The 22,288-nt window shown below is 37.6% G+C and overlaps 1 protein-coding gene across 1 annotated transcript; it reads left to right on the forward strand.

Moving 5' to 3' along the window:
* Positions 1–2,541: 2,541 nt before the first annotated feature.
* maneal (mannosidase endo-alpha like) lies at positions 2,542–20,306 on the forward strand. Its single transcript, XM_082186806.1, has 4 exons — positions 2,542–3,074; positions 3,239–3,348; positions 14,275–14,351; positions 17,687–20,306. The coding sequence occupies exons 1-4, from the start codon at positions 2,570–2,572 to the stop codon at positions 18,321–18,323; spliced, it is 1,329 nt and encodes a 442-aa protein (XP_082042932.1). The 5' UTR covers positions 2,542–2,569; the 3' UTR covers positions 18,324–20,306.
* Positions 20,307–22,288: the final 1,982 nt, after the last annotated feature.

Here is a 22,288-nt window from a genome sequence, read left to right on the forward strand (position 1 = left end):
CTTTGTCCAAAGCGACTTACAAATTAGGACAAAATTCAGCCTTTAGAATATAATAATTATCTTTCAATGTAATAAATTTTAGCACAAAATGCAAGTATGTTAAATAAGTTGTGACATTAAAAGTAAAGTAGGCTGATTAAGCCACATTATGAACACAACAGTTTAATTAAAATTTTGTGATCATAAAAATGCTCCAATATTTTTAGTCATTTTATTCCAGAAATACATTTTAAGATTTATGTACTAAATTAAAAGTGTCATAGTTAAGTCTGAAGTTATATTTTCAGTGGCATTGCATAGGTTATAAAATGTTTAAAGGGGGTTGTTTAGAGTATTTATAACCACTGTACACAACTGTAAGTTGAACTGTATTTTTCTCAACATATCCTCTGATGTACATGCAGACTTTGTTTTGCTGTAACTTGGATTATCTCACGTATACAATAGTAATTCGCCAGCATTAACATTTTAAAGCTGTAATGTTTTGCCAGATATTGTTTTCTTACATTGCACTCAGTGCTGCTATTGGCTGAAGCAGTTAACGGGATATATGACACACATAGACACACACGTAATAAATGTCTCATGATATAATTTTTTTAATTATATTATGAGCTCAATTTTGAGAAAATTATTACATTATGAATATACGAACAAGCAAACACTTTGTATGCAAGCAAAATCAGGCTATCTGTCCTTATATTAGAACTGAATTTTGCGCCATCTAGTGTTTTTAATGACAGTGATAATTTTCTGTTCTCACACTAAATGTTGCCCAAATAGAGATATTTGTGATCTCATTTTTGTTATGAGATTTGAAGACGCTGCATCTAACAAACCATCTTTGCCAGATGGGTAGCCTACATTCTGACTAAACTGGAGCGCCAGATAGGCCTTTACCTAATCACAAAGAGCCGTTTATTGCATTATCCTCCACTAGATGTCGGCGCAGTATATTACATGAAATCAAACAATATATTTAAACCTTTCAATTGGAAAGAAGTGCTTGATGGACTGAAACCTGTTGGGATTGAGAATCTCATTAACTCAAAAACTACGAATTATTGGGATGATGGATGAGTCCGAATCAGTTGTTGCGAAAGGAATATTTTCGTTAGTGTGATGATAAAAAATATGATTCTGCAATCTGCACTAAATTTATTGTCTGTGAGCTGTCATGTGTGGGGCAGAACGTCATATAGGGGCGGGGATTTCACATATGGGGGCGGGGCTGTGGACGTGGGGGAGGACTTCTGACTTCAGAAATATAGATTCATCTTCTCTGCCATTGACTGCAATTGACTTGTGGAACTTCCATGATGACACCTACCGAGGAGATATCTATGGCGGGACTGAGTGAGGGAGATTGGGGGTGGAGGTCAAGTAGGATATTACATAGGACTATTTCGTGTAAAAACAAGTGTCTTTGTCCAAAATGCCTAACCGCAGAACAATGGTTTGTAGCATCACATGGCCCAAATTAAATATTTTGCTAGTTATTATAATTTCTATCATTCTAAATAGGATAAAACTGCAAAGAGGCTATATAAAACGAATGGTTCCAACTAATCTGACTGAATGACATCAGTGTACATCATGTGATAGCAATGTTTGAAATGCATAATTATAGTATTCTGTTTCAAATACTGTTTGAAAATAGTATTTAGTATATGACCTGCACAAGTTTCCTCTCAAAATTTGAATAAAAAGGTAAAATGATCATATTTATTAGAAATGATAGCAAGAATTAAACATAAAGTGATGACAACAGTGTACTGTTTAAAAATGCATATCATTGCATAGGCTAATACGTACTGTTTTACATACTACTTTAAAAGTATGCTGTTTTCAGTACATAGTTTACTGCTGAGTATGCAGTAAGCATCATGCCATTGTGAACACAGCCTGTGTCCTTGTTTGAGCATGCGTGCATGGTCACAAACCCACGAGACTCCACCTTCCAGTAACAAGAGATGGTTTATCATGAGCTGCACAGTGGCGACAGACTCACAGAAATCAGCCGATGTTTTCACAAAGCCAGTGCATCTGGCGTGAAAGTGTTTTAAACCGCGCAGAAGGATTAGAATAAAATATCCACTCGTGGGAGGACACGAGACAGAGAGGACAGCGTTCGGTTTGCGTGTGGGAAGCAAAACGGTGCATGTGATGATAAATACATGGAAGCTTTTGCGTCGAATTCAAACGGGCGCGTTCGTTGTGCATTGTTTATTTAGTAATAGTGCTGTTAGGTTATAAATATGCCGTAATAAATAATGTGGGCTGGTTTGTCAGCTTAATATCCTCGTTGCATGTTTAGAAATTAATCTTAACTATTATATATATTTTTTCAAATCTTTATAATTTGCTAATGAGATAAAGATAATGGCTTCTTGACGAGCCGAGGACTAAGCGACCAACCCGGAGTGCCAAATGCAAGTCTGATAGACAAGAGGGCAAACTGGAATTGGAGATGGAGATGGAACACAAGAATTTTACAACCTACTTTTGGAGGCCTCGACCATATTAACCTCTTTTTGAACTATCTTCGCTAGCACCACGGACAGCGACCATGAACAGGTTACGCAGAAAAGCGTGCGTGGCTCTTTTATTGTTCACTTTGTTCATTTTTGGTACTATGATGGGCCTACGAACCCTCAAACCCACTGATGGTTTTTCGGATCTTGCTCCAGGAATGGAGTTAATGCCTTTGGTTGGAGAGCGAATAGACCAGAGACGCAATAATGTAGTTGAATCAGCAGGTCAAAATGGTGGTGGGGGGAGTGACACTAAGATAGTGTTCTCCAACTCTGGTCCTGACCACAGCATATTCTATGACATTCACATCTTCTATTATTTATGGTATGGCTCGCCACAGATGGATGCTAGTTATATACATTGGGACCATGTACTGGTACCACACTGGGACCCCAAAATAGCTGCCAGTCACCCGAAAGGACGACACAATCCTCCAGACGACATTGCTTCCAGTTATTACCCTGAACTGGGACCCTACAGCTCCAGAGATCCAGATGTCATTGAATCTCACATGGCGCAAATCGAAGCTGCGGCCACAGGTTTTACAGCCAAGATACAATTTGCTCATTTATATTATTTAACATTTATAATATTTGTTTTTCTTTGACTATTATAGTGCAATGTGGATGGTTGTATATCTTTAAAAGACTAAAATAGACGTAATGTTGCTTGTAGAGCAATGCATTTCCACTTTTGATGCCAGGTGTGGTGGTCCTGTCCTGGTACCCGCCTGACGTGGCAGATGAACATGGCAAACCCTCCGAGGATCTAGTGCCAGCTGTAATGGACGCTGCCCATAGACACAGTATCAAGGTAACTGGTGAGAGATCCATAAAATGTACAACTTTGTACCTTATCTTCCCCTAAAAAAATGCAAATTAGTACCTTAGAGCATGTGTTCCTAAACATTTTTGTTAGCTGCTTTGAACTCCTTAGATGTCGTTTTTACAGATTTCATGTATTATTTATATAATTTAACAACACATCTGCATGTTCACGGTTCTCTGATGTCAGTTAATAATCGCATAACATGCAAGTAAACAGACAAAAGTAATCTTTTTATGTTGAATGTTTTTATTTTAGACTTGGCAAAATATGGTGATATGACCTGTCATTTCATATGAAAATTTGTCATATTGATACTGCTGAGCCATCCAGACAAAGAATAGGCCTACTGTTAATGAAAATAGTTACTTTAAAGGGCATTCAAACTTGGGTTCACTCTTTATTAGAACCTGTCTCACTCTTGTTCTTTCTCCAGAGTGAATAAATAAATAACTCCGACTGACGCCATATGCCCGTGACTCAACATTTACTGAACAGCATTCAACTCTCAAGGTGCCACATACAAAAGGGTCCGTGCTACAACATGAGTTAGATAACAGTCACATTGTTACATCCTTCCTTTTTTTTCACAAGTATGACCTTGAATATTTATCTCTATATATGGACACTTGATGACCAGTGTGTCAGATGTACCTTCTGTTCCTCCTGTCCAGTTCAACCGTGTATGAATGTTTGTTGACAGGTTCCAGGACTGTTTTTTTGCTGCCAAACCTTTTGTGACTATGTTGGTTGTACTCTCACTTGATCACCTGGTTTCAGAATGTTCATGTCTTTTGCATGTCTGTTGTAGTAAGTTTCCTGTTGTCTTTGATTTTTTCTCAGTCCTTGTCTTGTGTCAACCACTTTTGGTGTCAACAGATTAGTGTGTATTAGGAGGAGTGTGTGTGTCCTCCGGCTTAACAGTCTCTGAGCAGGGCTTGCATTCAGCCCCTGCAACAGAGTGTTTCTATGATCTAAGATTGCCAGGTATGGATCCCGTCCTGACATCTTGGCTCTCTGCATCAGGCGCTTTGCTGTCTTGACAGCAGACTTTGCCTTCCCATTACTTTGCGGGTAGGTAGGTGATGGTTTTTTATGCTGAACCTCACAAGTAATCAACCTCCCAGAAATTTGAGAAATAATCCACAGTGATCAAATAGTCACGATTGGATACAAACAGATCTGTGCCCACCTAAGACCACGGTCGTTCAGGTAGTTCAGGTCGTCCATGTGGTTCTTTCTGTTGTTTAATTTCCAGCGATCAACACGGATCACACTTCTCAATGTATCTCTTTATCTGCACATTCATACCTGGTCAATGGAGGCTTTCCCTTGCTCTCCTCAAACATCTTTTTATTATACCAATGTGTGCAGAGTGAACTCGGTGTAACATGTCACTTCTGAGTGCATCTGGTATCACAGCACTCTCACCTTTGAACACAATCCTGCACAGTTAGTTCATCCTGGATTGAGTTGTAGTGAACTATTTCGCTTGGTATGTTTCTTTTGTTTGTTGGCCATCCTTCTCTGTTTGTCTTTATCAGTGTCTGAAGTGTGCCATTTCTTTCTGTCTCACCTCTGATTACTTTTATTCTCTTATCAGAAATTTGGAGGTATTGAATCATGTTCACACTCTCTATCTCTGTTTTCACTGATACTGAACGCACGGCTACCAAAATCTACAGGTTCTCCACCCTGCAACAATGCTGCTCTAAGGCCTGTCTCAGATGCACCACATTGTAGAATGAACTGTTTTGATCATAGTCCTTCTTTGCCATTTTTCATTGTTTCTCCTTCCCCTGCTATCAGCACATCATCTGTGATTGTGTACGCCCTGAGGTCCTTCTAACGCCTGGGTCAGCATTCTCTGGAAAACCTCAGGTGCTGGGCTTATTTCTATAGGCATTCTCAACCACCTGTATCTCCCATAAGGCATTGCAAACGTGGTGAGATATCTTTAAGGGAACATGCCAGAAATTTTTTTTACATCACAGACTGTGAATACTCTTGCTTTTGACAGCTCAGGCAAGATGTCCTTGATTGTGGGCAGAGGGAAGTGACTCCTTTTTAAAGCTTTGTTCAATGGTCAGGGCAGGGGTCTATGCAGATACTCGACTTGCCGCTGGGTTTCTTTGCAACAACAAGACTGCTTATTCAGTTGGTGCTTTGTTCGACAGGTACGATTATACCTCATTCTTGGAGATTGTTCAGCTCAGTTCTCCTTCAGATGTCCCCGCGACTGGTACTCTCCGCTTAGGGAGTTTCACTGGCTCCACCCCAAGTTCAATCTCAATCTTGTAGCGGCCTGGCAGACAACAATCACCTGTGAAAACATCTGTCAAGACAAGTCAAGTCACCTTCATTTATATAGTGCTTTGAACAATACAGATTGTTTCAAAGCAGCTTTACAGTGATAATAGGATATTAATGGAACAGAGATTGTTTTGGTTGTATAGCCGCTCTAGAAAAAAGGTATTGTCCAGCTAAAGTAAGTTTTTTGATTGATTCACTTGTAAAAATCATTAGTTATTAATTTAGGAGCCGATTACACGACACCGTGAAACGCTTACACCAGTGGTTCTCAACTCCAGTCCTCGGGACCCGCTGCTCTGCACATTTTGTATGTCTCCCTTATTTAACACACCTGAACCAGATCATCAGCTCGTCAGGAGAGACTCCATGAACTGATCTGAGTGTGTCAGATAAGAGAGACATACAAAATGTGCAGAGCAGCAGGTCCCGAGGACTGGAGTTGAGAACCACTGGCTTACACAACACCGTGAATCTTACATGACATCTGTGAACTCACTCGTTATCTGTTCTATTGTCTGACTGTATCATTTCTGTCTATCTTTGTCACAACATTATCCACCTCCAGGATATTCTCAGACTGTACTTTAACTAGTTTCATGCCCTGGACTGCTTTGCTTCCCTGTAACGGGACTGCAGAGTGTGCATCAATGACCATAAACTCCAGTCTGTACAGCTTTTTGTTAGGTGGATTTTTCAATTTCAACTGGCATTTGCCTACTGGTTTCAGTGTACTTTTGTTGTACATCACAAGTACCTGGTCTGTTTTCTCTACTTGAACGTCTGGATTTACCAGATTTATGGGTATGATGTTGCACGTTGCCCCACAGTCCAACTGGAATTTGATCAAGTTGTTTCCGAGCAGCATAGCAGCAAACAGATGATTTGGCTGTCCGTCCATGCTCTTTGTGACTTTGTTCACAGAGTCAACTCACTTTGTTCAACTCACTCTCTGTTTCCGTAACATTATTCACACATTTTCCATGCGCTCATTTCAACTTGCGCTGAGCAGCGAAATCATTGGCTTTTCCACATTTCCTACATGTTTTCCCATAAGCTGAACATTTTCGTTTTAATCTTTTTTGTCAGTCTTTCCACAGAATTTGAACGACAACTTTTCATACGTCATCCTTCACTGTTTTATGTGTCTGTGAATTCATCTGTAAAGCATGAATTTCCTCTACTGAATCTTCCCTCTATTGTTTTGCTGTTCTCTCTGCACAACTCAGTATCCCTGCAAATTTGGACACATTTCTGCAGCGTCACATTTTCCTCTCTCAGCAACCTCTCTCTCAGGCTTGGACTATTTGTGCCACGCACAATCCTGTTGCGGGATTAGAGAGTCTTTAATATCACTAAAACTACATGTGCTAGCGATTTTCATTTTCAGTTTGGTAACATATTTGTCAAATCTTTCATCAGTCCCTTGATCTCTCATAAAGAAACGATATCTCTTAGCGATTTCGTTCAGTTTTGGTTGCAGTGTTGATCAAAAGCTTCTATTAATAGCTGTACAGTCCTGCCCTCTGTTGATGAGCCTAGTAAAGTTTCACATAACTCTCTACCGGTTTCTCTTACCAGATAGAAGAAAGGTTTCTGCTTTGTTCCTTCCGACGCCTCCATCAGAGTCAGATCAAGAGACAGCTGAAATTCATCTTTCCACGCCTTCCATGTCTTTGCCAGATTGTTCGATTCCAGCATCAATGTCGGAGGTGTTTTTAATTCGATTGTGCCGTCCATCTTATTTGGTTCAACAGGGCACGCTTCTTTGCTAGCACGATATCTTGCTGCGGCAAACTCCACAACTGCGCGGTTAGGCACTAAAATAAAACACGTTTGTCAGCAACAACAAAAAATCTCGCCACTGCCACCATGTTTCACTCTTGTTCTTTCTGAATAAATAAATAACCTGTGACTCTACATTTACTGAACAGCATTCAACTCTCAGGGTGCCACATACAAAAGGGTCTATGCTAGCCTACAACACGAGTCAGATAACAATCACATTGTTACAGAACCAAGTAACACTTCTAGTTACAATACAAATATTTGTCTTAAATTCTTCACTTTCAAACGTTCGAACCCTCAAGCTTTTACCATGTCAGATCCTCAGGCTTTTAATTTGGTGGAATATTAGTCAAATGCTGTAAACTTCGGTCCACAAAATTGTTGGAAATTATGCAAATGTGAATGTAAAGAAAGTGAACTATATAAACAGCAGCCTCTGATTAATTGTGATTTGATGCTATTTGAGTTCGACTTTGATTAATTGCACAGCTTTGTTTGTTCCTTTTAATGTTACATTCTATTTAATTATTAGCTTTTCATCAAATCAAAACCCCCTTACAGTTCCCTCATGAACCCCGGTTTGGGAAACCCTGACTTAGGGTAGTACCCTTAAAGTATTACTAGTAACCTTTTATGGACCTTTAGGTGCAAAGTTTGAGAGTTCTGCACCGGTAACGAGTACAAGTGTTTTTCTAAGGGAAGATATATCATTATTTTGTTATGTCACTTCAGCAGCTATAACCTAATACCTCAAGTCTGTGCATGTTATTCCAAAGAAAAAAATGCTAAATTAAATGTTGTTCCACATCTGAAAGTAATTTATTTTTTGACTTGCGTTGTCTAGGATAGAAATCATGCTATCCTCTAGTTATGTTGGCATTTTTTAAAGGAATAGAGGGTAATTGTAATCCGCTTAAGGTTACTGCTGTAATGCAGTAACAATAGATTTGAAAAATGATTTGCTGAAAGTAAGTGTTATCATTGCAGTGTTTTGTTGCAACAACTGAGTTGTTCATGCTTTTGTGGATGATGTCATAATTTCTTGAGCTTGCTAGTGGTTGCATGAGTCTCTGTCTTTACTGCCTACAGCTGTGTTCACCATCTATTTCTGATGAGCTGTTGCTGAGCCTTTTTGTCAGTCATGTTTTGTAATCCCCTGGTGTGAAGAGAAGCAAGTCTGTAACACCATGCCTCTGATTGTAGTCATGTTGGTGTCCTTGCTTGGTGATTTTGAAGGTAACTCTGTCCCAGTGGTCAGTGTATGAGTTGTGTTTTCCCCTGTGGCATAGAATTGTTGAATTGTAGCTGTAATATTGAGGTTTGAGTTTTAAAAACCGCTTCTTCAGTATGTCCTTTATCTGTACAGTAATGTGCAATACGTCAAGCTGTTTCTCTAAGACCTTTAATCTGCACCTGCTCAACTGTTCTTTTTCTGGGGTAAACAAAGCGTAGCGTTCTGTGGTGCAGATGCCGTTTTAATTCTTGAAATACACAAGGGGCTGTATTGCAAGGCAATTGCAAAATCTTTGAACAAAATCTTTGAATTTGTTTGCAAACAGAATGCAGTACAGTCATTTGTACTCATTCATAATTGCTCCCAGTGGCTATAGAGGCTGCTTGAGCAGTGGGGTGAAATGAAGCGCATCTCTTCACTGCATGTGCTGTGTTTCCCATCAGAATTGACAATGCTGGAGTCTGGGCTTTATGTCTGATCACAATCCTCACCACCACACTGATGTCTGATGTGGTGCCATCCCATTGGCGAGGTCCTTTCTTTAAAAAAGTGCAATAATTTGATTTTCCATTTGTTGATAATGTGAATTAACAGATAAAAGAGTTTTTATGACAGATTAACACTGTTTACATGCTCTTTCTAAATAAATTTGAGCTCCACTTGCGGCTGCACATCAGTGCTGGACCATTCTGGACATTTAAACTCTTTCACTGTCAAAAGCTATCTTATGAAGCAGTTTTTCACCCACAAAGACTCACGATTTGAGCTAGATTGGATAAAATATGTCCTTTGTAGTTATCTATAGCCAACACTCATTTCAGTTCTGTAATATTTCTTGACTTAGTTGAATAAGTTTGAGGCCAAATTAAAATTCTGAATTAAGGACTGAGATAACAAAACTGTCCCAAGAAATTCCGAAAGGAGCATCCGAAGTACATCTAAAGTGGGCAGCTCTGTAGCTCTAGCCAGCATAGCTCTAGTCTTGGGCCTGGATTTACTAAACATGGCAAATAAGCATGAGACCGCAATGAGGATTTATTTAAATACTCTTAAATTTTGTGTCTGAAAGGTTAACTCATACAAATGCATATGCAATTAGTTCAGCCACAAAATAGGTTCAGTGTCCACGCCTTTTCTTCACAAATGTTTCACAGCGTGTAAATCCTGACATTAATTTTTTAATGCCAAAAGAAGGTTTACAATGGCCCAAGCAGTTTTGGTTTGGTTTTTGGGCAGAGTGAATGGCTTTTGTTTCACTATTGTGTTTATTCATATCAGTATAATTTAATACTTTTCCATGGCTGCTGACATGTGTGAAGCAGTAAGGTTAGTTGGGGTACAAACATTTTTATACTGCAATTAATTAATTCATTTTATTCATCTTCTGCAATTTTGTACATTGTACTTTTGACCTGGTAAAGATAATTTTGACAGGTTCACTTCAGCCTTTAGGGTGCTTTCACACAGTAGCACTTTTGGTGCGCACCCGGGTTCGAATGACGTCAGAGTTCGGTTCGTTTGGATGATGTGAACGGCGTGCCTGCGTGCGTGTGTGTTTAACAACTGTAAAAGGGTCTATATACACTTACCTTGACGAAAAGCGGGATTGACGCACTGCAAGCAGAGAGATGATTTCTGCTTGCCTCCACAAAAATTGTCTTCGGCGGGCGGGCGGACATCCCGCTGTCTTTGGAACGGTTTTAATATTTTTGCGGCAGACAGACGCAAGTGTGTTTCTGTATCTTTTCTTTGAAAACAAAACCAAAGGTTCAAAAAAGAAGAACAAATGTGAAGCGAGCAATTCTATCCATTTTGACGCCTTTTCATAGCGGTTACCAAGCAACACGAGTACGCGCCAGCTGCAGCTTGATGACGTAAGCGTACCACGGTTCGGATACAAATAATATAATGTGAACACAGTCCATCGGGGGCAGGGGGAGGGGGGAGCAATCGAACTCGGGTTCGGAACAGGCAATCGAACCAAGTGTGAAAGCACCCTTAAAGTCATGTGTTCGCCCAATACATTACTTATTTTTTCCCATCCGAAAAGTTGACGCTCTGCTAATGTAGATTTCTTTCTACGTCTCTGTCAACCAGTTCATATAGCGGCCCCTACAGGGAAACTACGATACTGCATAGAACTTAAACAAAAGTGTAGAACAGTGTAAAACTTTAAGGGGTTACAACAGCAAAAATAGTTTTTGTTTAGGTTCGAAATAAGAACGGAATGGCGTTCGCTTTAAATTAGAGTATTTAGCTAATAATCTTTGAAAATAAAAATCAATCACTGCTGATTTTCTTTTTCAGAGACAGATGCAGTTGTAACCTTAACATATTATTTGTGTAGATATTTATCATTTTTAACGGTCTACTGCAACAGAGCCATCAACAGCCTTTAGCTTCAGATAACGATTCTAAAATTATTTTAGAGCACCTTGGTTCAACCCACTTTATTTTACTCATTCTTTTGAAATAGAATTAGGCCTTCATTACATATTAATAAAATGTAAGCTATATACAATAATTGTATTATTTAATTATGTATTCATTAAATTATAAATTATTAGGTGAACTAAGCATCATGTTTGTGATTTATTTATTTATTTTTATTCGTCATGTAAGACAATTAAAACAAAAATCAGACTTGTATTTATGACATCAATTACTGTTTTATTTGTTCAGAAATGGAAGTATATTAAAATGTTATTTGTGTATTGTTCTTTTCATATTTTTAGTATAGTACAATAAATCTACAGGCTTCCAGTAGGCTATTTTATGGAGCTGTCAATACTGGAAACTCTGATGGCATGCCTTCAGATGACGAACACCCCATGCATATACTGTATAAAACTATATGTTATTAAACGATATATAAAATTATTTGATTTACAAGTTTTTTGCTTGTTATTTTCACTATTTAGATCAATCAATATTCAGAAACAGAACCATGCACTTTAAATGTCGTATTTGAGTCTGTACTCAAAGATTGTGTAATATAGTGCTGTCTTAAACAACCATGTTACATTGATTTTCTTTTTTTTTTTTTTTTTTTTTTTTCTGTTTGTCATGCTGTCAAACAGTTAAATATAAGGGCACAGCAATGCTTATAGGCTGAGAGAGTGGACTGATGTCACTCTAGTGCTTATAAAACAACCGCTGTATCGTATAACCATGCTCAAGGCCATGCCTCGTTCTCTACACATTCAGGCATTGAAATGAAACAGGATTTATCAGTACTTTTGCTTTTCTGAGTATGTTTAAACCATTCCAACCATTGTTTTTTATGAAGTAAAAATGTTAATCTCATTAGCATTTCATGTTTAAAACATTCCGTAAAGAGACCTTTCCTTGGCTGTAAGATGACAGTGCATAAGATATTACAGCATGACACCTGATTTGACACCACAGCTGAATTGTGAATGTTCTCCTGTCATATAGCATGATGTTATTTGTTGTTTTAACTGGAATAGAATTATAGTGTGATATTCATTATGTAATGAATAGTAAATGAGTGAACAAAGGATGGGAAATACAGTAATGCCACAGTCCTTTTTTATGCATCTTATGCATCATGATGAGTTGTCACAAAGAATATTGACAGAGGCTTTTTTATTTCCATCCTCTTTTTCTATATTGACAACTCTACCATTACAAGTCATTACCATAACAATCGGTTACAGAAGAATGTTGCAACACTTCAGGTGTTGAGCACCTGTGATTTAAATGATCAGCAACCTCTGTTTCAGTGGAACAGTTGCACTGAAAGATGTTCTCATCCAAAGTGTGTTATGTCAAACTGTCCATTGCGGACTTAGCTGTGTCGCCAAATGCAGGTTGTCATGGAAACAACTTATGAAGACCTTCCCGATTGGCGGTGTGGAAAAATGGTGGGTGTTTGTGCTTGGCTTTTCTCTTTCAAGGCCCTGAGGGTTTTGCAGTTCAATCAGCCATGTGCATGTTGCTGTCACTGCAGTGGAGAGGGTCTGTCTCCTTGGACTGTTCAACATGATGCCTCTGTGTCTTAAGTTACCATGTTTCTGGGACTTTAAGAAAGTCATCTGACAGCCACCTTACAAAGGTGTTGCAGTAGTATAGACAAATATATGTTCAGTGACTGTTCAGTAACTATATCGTCGGTATCCAAAGTGACTTATATTGCATTAAAATTAATAATTTTGTCAGCTTTTGCTTTCCCTGGAATTGAACCCATGACTTTAGCATTGCTAGCACCATGCTCTTGAGCTACAGGAAGGCTGTATCGAGTCCAAAAACGTAGTGCATTATGTTTAAAAAAAATAATAATAATTGAATTTTTTTTGTTAAATAATCAAATCAGCAGAAAAAGTATATATTGTGAATACATTAATAATATGTTGTTTGAAAACTTAAGCCATACTTTAGAAAGTATGATAGCATAAAACATGTACTTTGTATTCAATTAAACGTAGTTTTTCATGTATTAAAGTTAAAATATGAGACTACATCAGTTTTCCTATTTGTACAGTAATAATTTGATAGGAAAACAATGTAAAACAAACCTTAATTTCATTCAGGAAGTTTCCCCTCAGGAAGTTTTCTTTTAGTAGAGGACACAATATTTCAGTTGTCAAATTTATCCAGTTTTAATAATGATAATACTTTGTTACATTTATTTAGCGCTTATCTGGGTACTCAAAGCGCTTTACATATGGAATGGGGGAATCTCCTCAACCACCACCAATGTGCAGCATCCACCTGGATGATGCGATGGCAGCCATATTGCGCCAGAATGCCCACCACACACCAGCTAACTGGTGGAGAGGAGACAGAGTGGGTTAAACCCCTACTTGTTTTCACAGTTACCCATTGACCCCAGAACACAATTTCAACCGAGGGGGCACTCTGGATACCCTATTTAAGACCCTGGGAAGACAGTGGTGATGATTTACCTTCGGTACAGTTGAGAGTGAGGGTTTAGTTAAATCCTGCAGAGTGAGTCCATTAAAAGTGGCTAATGAATGGCTCACAGTCAGCTATATTTTTAAGAGTCAGTTTGCAAGCAGCAGAAAGCCGTCTTCATGGACACAATGTTGTTTTCTCTGCTGCACATAATAACACCAAATTTATAATAGAAAATCAATATATTGAACCACGTTCTGTTTTCTATCATGCGTTGTGTACGTTTGTGATGCCGTCAGAATGAACGCAAATGCACCAGTGTTCGATAGAATAAAGTGAGAGTATAACCAGACTAACACTGCAGGGGGGTGCCGGGAACATTCCAAGAAATGTCCCCAGTGTGAAAACCCCCGAAAAATCATTGATACATCAGCATAAAATTTGTCCTGCCGCATTTGTTTGATCAGATGACACTTTTTTTGATATTTTGCATCTAATGCATGTCATTCATTCACACATTTTTAAGTGGGACTTAATGTCCACATACTTTTTGTTGCATTTCACTGTATCATTATCAAGATATGTATCTGTTTATTACAGGCAGATATTGGCTGTATGTTTGAATGACACATTTAAAAGAACTGATTTTGATACTGCTAGGGATTTATTTTCTTCCTTATTTAATTAAATCCAATTCTTTACAGGTTGCGTTTCACCTGCAGCCCTACAAAGGCCGGACAGACCTCAGTGTGCATGACAATATCAAATACATCATTGACAAGTAGGTTGCACCTCCTCACTATCATACCTCCATACCTCCTGCCCCTTTCCGACAGTAAAGTTCAGAGAGTTCCTGTCTGCTAACCTGAAGGTCTAGCTGGTTTGCTTTGAACTCAGGAGATGGGGATGGAATTGAATCCAGCCTGGCCAAAGGAAAAAGAGAGTGGTGTTTTAAAAATAGAGGACTTTTCTTCCATTAATCATTCATGAAACAGAAAGTGTAACATTACCTGATGCAATTGTGGCTAACCCTAAAGCCTGAAACAATGGCTGCAGTCTGTAAATCTATAGCACTATAACAATCTACTGACTGTAACATACTGAGTATTTCTTTCTTTCTTTCTTTTTTAGCGAACACGTTATAAAGTTATTTATCCATAAATTGTTCTCCTCTAGCAACAGGAATACTTTGGAAAGAAAGACATTATGTAAAACTGATCTAGGTAAAGTGTAGGTTTACATGGTCTAAGTATCATGTAATACAGACAGCTGTAATACTGTGGAACCATGTGTTCTGAGATGCTCACCTTTAGAACAAGGACACATAACATCTTTGAGAAAACGTACATTTTACTAATACATTTTTCTAAAAGAAAATGTTTTGGAAAGGATTGTGAAAATACTTGCGTATGTAAATGTAGTCGTTTTCACAACAAATGTATGAAGCGTTTAGAAAAAACAGCATGTACATTATACATCTTTATTATATTTTGGTAAAACTTTACGACATTAGTTGTCATTAACTAACGTGCATTAACCAACAATAACAATAAGCACAACATTTGTTACAGTATTTATTAATCTTTGTTAAAATTATTTAATAAAAATACAACTGCACATTCAAATTAAAATCAAAAGTTGTATCTATTAATATTATTTAATGGACAATATTAATAGATACAACTTTGATTTTAATAATGTATTTGTAAATGTTGAAAATTAAGATGAACTAAGATTAAGAAAGGCTTTAGAAGTATTTTTCATTGTTAGTTCAGGTTAACTTATGTAGTTAATGTTAACAAGATTTACCTAATTACCTTATTGTAAACCCATTATTTATTAATCTTTGTTAACTAGGGGTGTAACGATACCCTCATGTTACAATTCAATACATATCATGATACTGAACTCACGATACGATACTATTGCGATACTTCAAGACATGTACAAGGTTAACAAAAAATGTGCTGTTGATTAAAATGCTAAATTTAATATTACATTGTGGGTGTAAATTAATAGGCTTGGACTACCAAGTTGGACTACCAAGCTGATGCACAGGGCAAAAAATATTTATGATTCTGAAGCTGAAAATACAGAATCATTTTAGATGAATATGCTTGCACTCTGTCACTGACTAGATATATTTTAAAATGTTGGCCACTTTTTACTGGTAACATCAGACATTTGGCATTATCAGGACCCACACATATTCCCCCATTGCATCACTATACATTATATTCAACATTATATAGTAGTTTCATGAAGTTCTGACTAACACTAACTATACACAATACATATTGTCACTATCCATGATACATATTGTTGCATTTTTGTATTGCGATATATTGTGACACGATATATTGTTACACCCCTATTGTTAACATTAGCTAATAAAAATACAACTACTTATTGTCAATTCAAGTTAGCTCCATTAAATGAATATTCAAATCAACTTAACAAATTAATACATTTATAAGTAAATGTTTAAATTAACATTTAACTAAGGATAAAGGGATAGTTCACCCAGAAATTAAAATGATCACTTCATTTTTCATACAGTGGCAGTCAATGGTAACCAAAAACTGTTTGGTTACAAGAATATCTTATTTTGTGTTCCACAGAAGAAAGAAATGGGTAACACTTTACAATAAGGCTCAATTCATTAACATTGGTTAATACATTAGGTAATATGAATTCATAAATATAATATTCACAGTTAATTCGTGCATTCACAATATATTAACTAATTTCAGTATATGCAACCTAATATGCTAAAAAAAACCTGTAGATTAAAAGTTTTGTTTGTTATTAGTTCATGATACCTAATGCAAAATGGTAATTAATTGAGCTTTTTTTAGTGTTACCCATAAATGTAATATTTTTATGTAAAAAACATATTATTTAAAGGAGACATATCATGCTTTTAAATCGTTCCTTTTTACATATAAATCATACATTTGTAGTCTATATAAAGCGGAACTGCAATGCTTGGGTCTGAATTCCTCATTTTTATAGCTCCACAGGCCCCTTTTCTACCCCTTTTCTGATGTGCGTCTGAGAGCAACTCGTTTTGGTGCGGTCTCTTTAAATACAATTGAGACACTTCATACCCCGCCCCCTCTCCAGTTTGCAGAGGTGACACTCGGTTCAACTCCACCCCGTTCGGCCATTTTTGTAGTTTGATAGCAGAGATACGATTATCTAGCGGCACAGAAACTTTTTATTCACACGTTATTAACAAAATGTCAACAACGGAAGACTTGTCCAGCCAGCCAATTTACATGTTCGAGCCAGAGTCGGAGCCGGAGCGAGATGAAAATGAAGACGACGAACCTGCAGAACAACGTCTTCATATGGATGTATCGCAATGGTGTGTTACTGTATTTACATTATGAAACTTTGGTCTTCCGACCTTTTACCACCGTGTCGATTTATTTTGATTAATATGTGCGAGGGAGAGAGAGCAAGACAGCGTCTAGTTTGGAGACGGCGTCTTGTTTACATTTTCGCCTGGCTCCGAAGAGAGAGAGAGTGCGTGCGCGCGACCGGGTCTCTCTCTCTCTGCTCGTTCTTTCAGTTAAACATGCGCCGTCACAAGCGCGGCGGTTCATCTACATTAGACGGTGTAATGAAGCGTGTGGGTTACTACATCCAACAACCGAACATTTTAACTTACCCTCTCGTAACTTCTGCATCTTTTAGCTTGGACTACAAAATTGCAGCGAGAAATGAAAATGGCGGATTGCTCGAAGTGTTGGGCTGGACGTCAATGTCCTTATTTGGCAGTTCCGCTGCAAATACTGTGACGTAATAGTTCACAAAACGTCATAGATAACAGAAAAATCGGAACAGGTTGAAAAATATGACCAAAACAGAATATAAAGATATCAACGAAGCACCTGAAGAGAATAATTTCGACTTTTCTGTACTTCTAAACACTCCAAATATACAACAAAATGCATTTAAGGGCTAAAAAAGTGGATTTAGCATGATATGCCCCCTTTAAATAACAAATAGAGTGTGTATATGTACTATAATATTACAACTGTGATACATGCTTAGCTCCAAAATGAGTTCATTATAAATAAACACATTGCTCCTGAAATCTTTTTATAGATATGGGAAACATGGGGCTTTCTACAGGTTTAAGTCCAGCACTGGGAAGGTCCTTCCACTCTTTTATGTGTATGACTCCTACCTTATGCCACCTGAGACCTGGGCTGAGCTGCTAACTGTCAGAGGATCTCACAGTCTCCGAGGAACTCCTTATGATGGCATCTTCATTGCCCTCATTGTGGAAGAGCGCCACAAGCAAGAAATCCAAGCTGGTGGTTTCGACGGCATGTACACCTACTTTGCTTCTAATGGCTTTTCCTTTGGATCTTCTCACCAGAACTGGAAAGCAATCAAAGCTTTCTGCGACAAGAACAACTTACTGTTTGTACCTAGTGCTGGACCTGGTTATGTGGACACCGCAGTTCGGCCGTGGAACAACCACAACACACGCAACAGAGTGAATGGACGATATTACGAGACCTCTTTGCAGGCGGCAATATCAGTAAGGCCTGATATCATCACAGTAACGTCATTTAATGAGTGGCATGAAGGAACTCAGATTGAGAGGGCCGTGCCTAAGAAGACTGTGGCCCGTCTGTATTTGGACTACAAACCCCATCAGCCAGACCACTACCTGGAGCTCACCAGGAAGTGGGCGGAACATTTCAGTAAGGAGAAAGAGCAGTGGCTTATGTGATTGGACCTCGTAACTTCTTACCATTGTTGAGTTTTGTGTTTAGATTGTTTTAACACTAACTTTGTCAATTATGGTCCTTCAATTTATGCATACATTTTAATGGCAGCTAATTAGAAAGGACAAGCCACCTTCTCGCTCACATTTGGTTCATTGATAAACGATTGATTTACTGTAATTTTCTTGCAGGCATATGTTTCGATGTAAGTATTTACAAAAACAGTTTGCCGAAAAATGAAAATTCTGTCATCCTTCTGTTGGTGTAAGTTACCCATTGGCCATCACCAGCCATATCTTCATCATGAGGTTTGCCCCCAAGTCACGAAAGGCTTGTTTACACCTGGTCACTTTGTGTGTTTTTACTGATCGGATGGCAATACCTTTTGTTAATGTGAGCTAATTTCAAAATCAAAGATCGCTGCATCAGAAAAGCAGCATCAGCACTGGTACAATAATTTAGTCTCACTACTTTTAATGAAGATGATTGTGTGTTGAGCTTCAAGATGCGACACTTTAGACTTTAGACCAGACTTAGACTAGACTAGACTTTGGTCAATGGCGCAGTCTATTTCAGTTGCCTCAAAATGGCAACGCGCTAACAATGCGCCTGAACGCACCTCCTTTTCAGACCAGCACGCCCATGGGCGCACATGCATTTGCTATTTAAACAACATGGCACAGGATGTGAAAATGATAACTGTGTTGGGCTGAAACTAGCAAAAAGCACTTGCTTCGCATTAGCGAACTTGCGCCTGGCGCCGCATTTCACCACATATATATAATAGGGCCCATTGATAGTCATATCTGGCTATCATAGCCTATAATGCACTCTCACACATTTAATTTTTTTAATTTACATATGTGGCTTTAACAACCATTTAGACTTGTCCAGTTTAATCTGGAATACTTTTCAAACCACCTCCTAAAGTGGTTTGAGGGATCAAATTTAAATCTATCTCAAATGCATTTTAAAGAGCATTTACACCTGGTCTTTTCACGATCGGATAGAAAACGCATGAAGTGACCAGGTTTAAACAGTCCCTAAAAGACTCCATCCTACTGCATTTCGCTGGTCTCATTTGGGAGTATTAGCTAATTTACAAGGACTAATATGTCATCTAGTATTGCTTAACAGTTTTACAGGATAATTTGCTCATCATTTCAAATCTGAATGACTTTTATTTCTTTTCTGGAACTGAAAAGGAGATTGTTTTTTTGTTTTGCTTTTTTGTTTTTTCAATATTATAAAAGTGAATGAGGACGGTCCGAAAATGTGAGTTGTCATTGGCTGAAAACCCCTCTGCATCTCTCCAATCTCATTCACGTAAGCGTATATTCATACATGAGGCATCATTAACAGCCTTAGACATGTGAGAAGCAAAATTCACAGATTTCAAAACTGGCTCAAAGCGTTTTTATGTGCCATATTTGTATGGGCATGAATGCAAATGAGATTTCAGAGCTGCAATTAACATAGACTTTGAACAAAAGAATGTGTTCTCTACACAAAGCTAGTGCACAATTTGTATGGTATGCTTTTATAGTTTTGTCATTTTTGGAGCTCAGCAGCATCCATCTTCATTCCCTATCATTGGATGGAGAAGGGAGACAATGTGCTATATTCCTCCTGTATTCCACAGAAGAAAAAAGAAAACCATACTGTTTGGAATTACACGATGCTGAGTGAATTTGCAGTTTTAGCTATACCTATAACATTAGGCCTTGAACTGAATTTTACTTCTGTTAGCAGCAAAAGTGTGGCCTGAGTATTTAAAGGCTGTACCTTTTATTGTGTGTTTGGATAACATTTAAAAAGGTCATTTAAAAAATTGGTGATTGTGGTTATGGTTTGTTTGGATAATGGCTGGGTTTATTACGTTCTGTAAATCCTATTAATTATGCATATTGTAATCCATGTTTAATATTAAACTGAAAGAAAAACAATTATTTTGCCATAATGCTATATAATACAGAGTATAAAGATTTTTTTAAAATTATTATAAATTCTTATGCAAATTTCACATTCAAGCCAGTGTCTCAATTTAAATAAGAATGTTTTTATAAACAATTGCTGATTTTTTCATGAGGCGCAACATGGAAAACATAGCATTGATGTGCTGTGTAGATTATAGATAAACTGAGTTTCATTAAGCTGACTTTATCGCTGTAGGACATAGCACAACATTGACATTATATTGATACAACTAGGACGGTGTTGTCATGTATGATGAATAACGTTTAGTTTCTGGGCAGAATTTGTCTCCATGTTGCTTCTTGTAGAGCTAATGTTAGCCAGTGCTGTAACAGCAGTTTATGAATGTCAGCCCTGCACAAAGCAACACTTAAAACAGACACACACTTCAACGGTGTTGCATAACCGGAGGACAAATTGCACCACACTTAACACAATCACCACCATGCTAAAATAGCCACAGAAGAAAAAATACAAACTTTTATGCGACAAGCTGACTTAAGCACAAAGAAATAGTTACACAATGTGGGTGTATTCTGCTGTCTAGGCAGTCGCCAGATAGTTGATATTAAAATCCTTTCTTGTGTTCTTGTTTAAAATTTAAAGTTGACTTGTTACGGGCAGGGGGAAGGTGGCTGCATTTAAGCAGAGATGAGGATACCTTATACTTATAAAACAGCATTTTTTTAAAGTAAATTCTAAAAATCAATCCAAAACGAATGTTTAAGGGCAAACATGTCGAAGATTAGCTGATGGGCTGTCGATTCATTAAATAAGCCATTTTCCAACTAAAGCAGTTTATTCAGCGTAGTGAAGCCTCTCCTCCATTGACATCCATTAAAAAACGACCTCTGATTTCCTTCCCTGCGTACCATAGTGTTAGCTGGCTTTTTTTTTTTTTTTTTTTTTTTTACCTTTTCAGGATTGCCTTAAGTGGCTTTGTATGTTGGCAACACTCAGTAACTAAGGAGACAGGAACAAGAGACACATGAATACTAACATAACAGGGTGAAATGAATCTCCAAACAAAAGTCCTTGAAACCAAACTCGTGACAACTATGACTTTTGGAAAAGTCTAAATGCTATGATGCTTTATAAAGCTATATCTGTTTAAGCAACCCAAGATAACATTTTATTTCAATATTAGGCTACATTTAAATTATGCAAACCTAACATTAACCCCTATAGTTAGTACATGTAGATAATTGTTATTAATATTACTTTTGTAATTACACTGTAATAATGTCACCTTAAAATAAAGGGTTACACTTTAAGGTGTCATTGTGACAATGTAATTATACATTTAAGTACTGAGTAATATTAATAAACAACATGTACTTACTATAGGGTTAGGGTAGGATTAGGATTTGGTTGAGGGTTAGTTGCATGTAATTATGCTTAATTTGCTCTTATTACTATGGTAAGTACATGTAACATATGTAACAAGGACACTGTAAAATAAAGTGTTACCAAATAAAGTGTAACCATCAATGATAAAACTCATGATATAAAACAACCAAAGTGTACTTTGAGAGCAACATTTATTCTGATGTTAATGCCCAGAGGCACTTGTTCCCAGTCCTATAGTTTCTGGACCATTTGGGTGGAATGACACGATTAGTTGACTGTGTCCCACATCATTTCTTTCCTGCTCATATAACCAACTTACACCATGCACAAAATAATGTCAAACCTAATCATAATTGTGGGCAATCTTTTTCCACGGGTGACAAGCCTGTGCTCGCAGCCTTCCATCAACAATTCTCAGTAAGGCTAGAGCTGAAAAACAGCACAGGAAATAGAAAATGACATGTGACACAAATAGAGATACTTAGCTTGAGATGTTTTGTAATACAGCTAGTGCTTATTAAATAGAGGAGAACAAAAAGACTATAAAGTCACCATGAAATAACAATTCTTGTTTTTTTATAGAATATTGAAGTGCTTATTATAAATAATCTATCTGTACACATAATTTAAAAACAAAAATGATCAC

Source organism: Leuciscus leuciscus (genome assembly GCF_965113295.1).
Source record: "Leuciscus leuciscus genome assembly, chromosome: 12".
Classification (NCBI taxonomy): Eukaryota; Metazoa; Chordata; class Actinopteri; order Cypriniformes; family Leuciscidae; genus Leuciscus; species Leuciscus leuciscus.